General features: G+C 35.9%; 1 protein-coding gene across 1 annotated transcript; it reads left to right on the top strand.

Annotated features, from left to right (window-relative positions):
• The first annotated feature begins 268 nt into the window (after positions 1-268).
• Positions 269-5653, top strand: LOC140754993 (UDP-glucuronosyltransferase 2B15-like). Its single transcript, XM_073090154.1, has 4 exons — positions 269-1153; positions 1566-1788; positions 4234-4453; positions 5350-5653. Exons 1-4 carry the CDS (start codon positions 317-319, stop codon positions 5624-5626), a joined length of 1557 nt encoding a protein of 518 aa, XP_072946255.1. The 5' UTR covers positions 269-316; the 3' UTR covers positions 5627-5653.
• Positions 5654-6394: the final 741 nt, after the last annotated feature.

Here is a 6394-nt window from a genome sequence, read left to right as displayed (position 1 = left end):
CGTCTCGTCCAAGCATCTCAGCATTCTTTAAAGCAGAACATAGCAACATTAAATTATGAAAGCGAATGACTTAAGAACAGCATTAAATAATGCATAAGGAAGAAGTGTGGCCTTGTACCTTTGAAGTCAAAGAATAATGTGTCTGGCACACGTCATTTGTTTACACGGAACCCCAAAAAACAGTGACCTTTAAATAACCCCGGAAAAAATCAACATTCGTTCAACATTAGCTCTTGATTGCGACAGAGTTATACGACTGTTTGTTGAGTTCTGTCGTTTGTTGTAAACAGTATCTATATAATGTGTTAGAACAGAAATGAGGATGTTATATAAATTTAGTTCCATTGTTTGTGCGTTTATATTAAGTGAAGTGTCAATATTGGAAGCAGCTAGAATTTTAGCGTTTTTTCCAACTCCGTCAATAAGTCACCAAATCGCCTTTCGACCTTTAACAGCAGAACTTGTAAGAAGAGGGCATGATGTTACAGTTATTACTCCAGATCCTATGTATCCTGAGGGAGGAGCGCCCAGTAATTTAACAGAAATTGATATTCATGATATATCCTACGAAAAGTTTGAAGATATAAAATTAAAAATGAGTAGCCAGACCAGCTATATATCCCAAATTATTCTGTTGTCTGAAATGTTTACACATATTTTCGAAGTGCAACTATCACATCAAAAAGTACAAGAAGTGTTACATAAAAACAAGAAGCATTATGATTTGGTGTTAATAGAAGCTTGTGTTAGACCTGCATTGATTTTATCCCATATTTTTAAATCTTCACTTATAATGGTTAGTTCTTTTGGGGCAACGCTGAATAATTACAAAGCCATGGGAGTTTCAACCCACCCTTTTCTTTACCCCACTATGATTCGTAAAGAAATATACAATCTTAGCCTTTGGGAGAAGGTCAAAGCATTAAATATTGAACTGTTCTTAAAATTCTTAATGGTGCAAACTGAAACATTTGATGATGAAGTACTGAGAAGAAATTTCGGTCCTGGAGTACCAACGGTTGCAGAACTCTATAATAATGTTGATTTGTTACTTCTCAACGCTCATCCTATATGGGTTGAAAACATTCCAGTTCCTCCTAACGTCGTGTTCATTGGAGGTATTCAAACGAATAAAACTACACCATTGCCAGACGTAAGTCCTTCATATTCTAGCTTTTTTACATAAAGATGATAAAATACGTTATGATTTGAATCAAATGGCGCGGCTATCATACTTATTTCTCATAACAATAGTGTCAAGTTCATCTTACTCTAGTTTAAAAGAAAGTAACATAATAATAACATAGTCCCTAAATAGTAACGCATCTGTAATGGATCTAAGATATTGTCTCAATCCTATTTGTAGTTGATAACAGATATTCATGGAAGACCACTTACCACAACATGAAATAAATGGTTATTTAATTCGTATGAAAAAACAAAACGCTGGTGGAACTACAAATATTATATGAAGCTAATAGAATATTGACCTCAAAACCGTGTATTGACTATGTGAATTGTTTCCTTGTTTGAAATTGTTTCCTTATAAATTCGTTAACTTACAGGGCCTTGAGTCATATTTGAACTCATCTAAGAACGGAGTAATATACCTAAGCTTCGGAACAAACGTTAAAATGTACACGATGAGTGCTGAGAAGAGGCAAAAATTTATTAATGTTTTATCAAAATTGCCATATGATGTCTTATGGAAATGGGATCTGGATGAATTTCCCGGAATAACAGATAATATTAGAATATCTAAATGGTTGCCACAATCGGATTTGCTGAGTAAGTCTAAAAGATGACGAAGTCTTTGGATTAGTGATAAATTTTATACATATAAAATAATTTTATACATAATGCAGTGAGAGCCTAGTGGTTAAGAATAAGGCTCCTTACCGAGGGGTCCAAGGTTCAAATCCCAGGCACGCACCTCTGATTTTTCAAAGATATATGCGTATTACAAATTAATTATCACTTGCTAAAACGGTGAAGGAAAACATCGTGAGTCATAATACTAATGTGTTGACGATGGCGATTTACTTATTTTATCAGTCAAAACCATGTCACTTGCATGTATTGCATGATAATTGTTTCATACTTGCCAAGCAAGTATTATGCGTATCATGACACGATTTGCAAGCCAATTAGTATAAAGTAGTCTACCTGGATAAATCTGTGGAGGCTTGGAGGTGGTAGAACCCTTTCTGAGTCGGCGGCACCACCGCCACACCTGTTTATACCTCATAACAGCTGCGTTCTGGTTTGAAGGGTGTGGTAAGGGAGACATACTTATCGTTCCAGCTTAGTCCTCAGGGGTCGCGGCATATCTGTGGCTGACCTCAGGTAGGAATATCTAATCCTATCTGGGTTGATTACGAATGTCACTTACCATCAGGTGGACTGCATGCTCATCTACTACTCCTATATTATAAAAAAATACTAAACAGAATATAAGAAAGATAAATATAGATGAGATGAACCAGGAATTCGAACGGGGACATCTATTTCTAGCGGGAAGTGTTGTTTCAATGGAATGTCTATGCGAAGTGACGGTAGATACGTAGATATATTGACGTTTAAAAGACTTCTGTAAAAATGTACTATGAACAAAATATTTTTGACTTTGACATGCCGCCTGACTTATGTAAGAGGCGACTATCTGAGTTATGTTGCTTCTTTGTCTGATACAATGCCATCAACAACGAATATCAAATATCAGATGTCAAATATCAATAAAAGAATACTGTTAAATTAAACAATCGTTTCAAAGTAAATAAACATATATGTATATTTAAACATGTACTTCATGCTCTGGTAATTTTTTTAAATATTGTGTAAATATTCATTAAAATTTAATTCTAAGTAAATACATAATAACACCAAGTTATTCAAATCATAACATTTACAATACTAAGTACGTATAATAAGTATATTAGTGCACAAAACAGTATTAGTAAGTAATTAAAAATGTTAACTGAAGCAGTTGAATTAATGCTTATTATTCATGACAAGTAATCTTAATGGAAACGTAACCTTGACTTTCAATTACATCGTTGCCTTATATAAATACTAGCTGACCCAGCAAACGTTGTGTTGCCATATAAATAAAAACATTAAGGGTGAAGAACCCTTATCACTTAGGGGTATGAAAAATAGATAGTGTTGGCTTTCGGCCGCCATTGGCCTATAGGTACAAAATAAATATATTTCATTTCATTTCATATTTCACTGGGTATGCATATAAAATTTGGTGAAAATCGATAAAGCCGTTTCGGAGGAGTTCGGTAACTAACACTGTGATTCGAGAATTTTATATACATATAAGATGATAATTATGCATGTATTACGGCCTTCAGTTGTGTTTCGGTGATCCGGATTATAAACAAATCAATAATAGCATACTGTTATGAGACTTGACCTCTAAATCAGAAAGTCCAAAGTTCGAAAATCATGCACGCTCCTCTCATTTGTAGGGTTCCGTACCAAGACGGAACCTTATTACTAAGCCAGAAACTGCTGTTTTTCGTTTTCTCTACTGAGTCATAATATGTACATTTCAAATTTTCACAACGCATTTACTTTTGTTGCTACTGTGATAACAAACGCATACTAAAAAAAAAAAATATTGTCAGTACGCACGTAGGGTTCCACGTGTACGAATTCGACTCGCACTCAGCCAGTTATTTTAATTTATATGTGTGTTAGAAATTAAATATCACGCGCTTAAACAGTGAAGGTAAATATTTTTCGTAACAGTAAATGCCTGATAGTCCTTTACATAAACGTTAGCAAGGGCGAGTGACGGCTACCAATCTCGTCCAACCTACCAATCTAGCTAGTGGACTACTGCTTAAGCCCCTCTGAGAATAAATGTTTGTCCACCAGTGGGACAACAATGGGTTGACCAAGGTATCTAATCCTCGTAAACGATAAAGAAAAATGTGACAAAAAATAAAACACAATAAAATTCTTAATAGTGAAATTTACAAATCCTAGCTTGGTCAATATGGTAGACTATGAACTAAATCCATTTAATTTAAAGAAGAGACAATAATAATTCTCAACAAGTGTTTAACTAATTAAATCAGTGATAATTATTAAACAATTCAATAGGTATTAAATCAATAATAATTGGACTAAAGACGACGATAATAAAACGCATAATAGTAATTTTATTAATCTTTTACATAAAAGAGACAATTAAAATCATATAGCATTCTATTATTTCAGGGCATCCAAAAGTCAAATTGTTTATAACGCAAGGCGGAGTGCAATCAATTGATGAATCTGTATTTGCTGGAGTGCCAATAATTGGTTTTCCATTGGTAGCTGATCAACCGTATAATATTGAGAAGGTTGTCCGTTTCAAAGTTGGATTGAAATTGAACATTGAAACTTTTACTGAAGAAGATCTACGAGATGCTATCACTACAGTTATAGAGGATAAAAGGTAAGACGGAATGCACGAAGACTAATGAAAGGCAAATATACATGAAAGTCTTTATAATGAGTTCAATTGTGGAATAGGCAGATATTTAAATGATGAATTTAGATAGCTGTTCTAGATCTGGGTTTTCATGTAATCTTCTTTGTGAGTGTCCACCCGTGGCACCTAAGACAGAGAAAAACTTCTGGGGTTATGCATGTAGTGAATTTGTATCGCTATCGGTAAGCCACATACAATAGCAACCATTTTGGATTCCATTATTTAAATAAAGTGTAAGTTACTAAGTGAGGCAGAAACATTAATATGCAATCATTCAAGATGGTGCTGATGTAGTTTCAATGCATCTGTTATCTACGGACCTAGAGAAGTGGCATATCGTTGTTTAAAGACGTCAATGAGGCATTCGCACATAGTATTCAGACAATTACGAAACATCTTTTATCGCTAAAATAGGACTCTTGTTCTATTTGAAGGTGGTAGAACCCTTTGTGGTTCGACTCCGGCGTTACCACCGCCACACCTATTTCTACCTAATAACAGCAGTGTTAGGTGCTGCTGTGTTCCGGTGTGAAGGGTGTGGTAAGGGAGACAGACTTTCCCGAGGCGTTCCAGCTTAGTCCTCAGAGGTAGCGACGCATCTGTGGCCGACCTCAGGTATAGGTACAAAATATCTAATCCTCTCTGGGGTTGATTACAGATGTCCATGGACGGCAGTAGCTACGTACCATCAGATGGACTGCATGCTCGTCTGCTACTCCTATATTATAAAAAAAATTAGGGTCCTTCACCTATCATTAATATTAGAGGAAGTATTTGTTGGTTTTTATTACTTAACACATGTTTCCAAGATCAAGAAGAGGTGGTTTGTTTAATTGTTCCTTTAATTTTTTTCTTCATAGTTATCGTGAAAATTTGGTGAAGCTTCGCACGTTAATGTATGACCAACCCCAACGTCCTCTTGAGCGCGCCATCTGGTGGATAGAGCATGTACTACGGCACGGTGGAGGAAAACACCTTCGAACACCAGCCGCTAATATGTCCTGGGTAGAGTATTACGAACTAAAGTTAGTCTCGATTTTGTTGCTTAGTTTAAGTGTTGCATTATTTGTAATCACAATTATTATGAGATGGTTGTATAGAAAGATATGTTGTTCCGTTAAGATTAAAGTTTCGTAAAAAGTAATAAAATATTATTTATTGTTATTGTTTTTATACTTTTTCGCATACTTATTAAGTATTTGCAATCATCACCCCACACTAAGATCACTGTGATTCACATCACTGTGTGATTCAGTCATGTGAGCATGACATTCGTGTCATGCTCAAATATAAACATAAACTCTACAGTAGAGTCCGCGCCAAATTACTAGTCCGCTCTGAATATAGAAACGAGTAGTGACACAACATTGTAGATATTACCGGGACGAAGACAGCACGGGACCCTCCCTCCCCCCCCCCGGCACCCGTCCGCTGCTCGCTGTCGCCCACGGGTACATAGCTGCGTAAGTGTATCCTTACTGTTGTTACGGAATATATGCTTGTAGTTGTGTTCGACCGCATTGGCTCTTTGACAACACCAGCGCGCAACAACTTCAGAGCGGACTAGAAGTTTGGCGCGGACTATGCTATATTAAGAGCTTTCTTTTCTTGTCACACGGGTTTGTACCCGCGTAAGGATCTAGGCCGCTGTCTTACCATATGCGCCCATCAACGAGAACTTATTCAATTAGGTACTTATTCAAATTGCTATTACAATGCTTTGCATAGTGTTTTGTACAGTCCAGTCCAATATGTCATGGACACTTACATAGAAAAGGACATAGATATGCCATTTCAGAACAAAATAGCCTGTGCAAATATCGCTAAGATCCTTATATTAAACTTATTATTAAAATTGAATTAATAGAATGGAATTGATGGTTTCCTAATTCTATAGCTTACTTG

The sequence above is a fragment of the Epargyreus clarus genome, unplaced genomic scaffold (assembly GCF_041222505.1).
Source record: "Epargyreus clarus isolate Ecla_fem2 unplaced genomic scaffold, WU_Ecla_fem_2.2 ptg000032l, whole genome shotgun sequence".
In the NCBI taxonomy this organism is placed as follows: domain Eukaryota; kingdom Metazoa; phylum Arthropoda; class Insecta; order Lepidoptera; family Hesperiidae; genus Epargyreus; species Epargyreus clarus.
The sequence above is the reverse complement of the archived record's forward strand: the minus strand, read 5'-3'. Positions and strand labels throughout refer to the sequence as shown.

Bases quoted from the DNA above. Each gene is read 5' to 3' on its own strand.
- LOC140754993 (XM_073090154.1), top strand. From the start codon at position 317: ATGAGGATGTTATATAAATTTAGTTCCATTGTTTGTGCGTTTATATTA. The intron at 1,154-1,565 runs GTAAGTCCTTCA...GTTAACTTACAG, and splicing joins AAACTACACCATTGCCAGAC to GGCCTTGAGTCATATTTGAA. The intron at 4,454-5,349 runs GTAAGACGGAAT...TTTTCTTCATAG, and splicing joins ACAGTTATAGAGGATAAAAG to TTATCGTGAAAATTTGGTGA.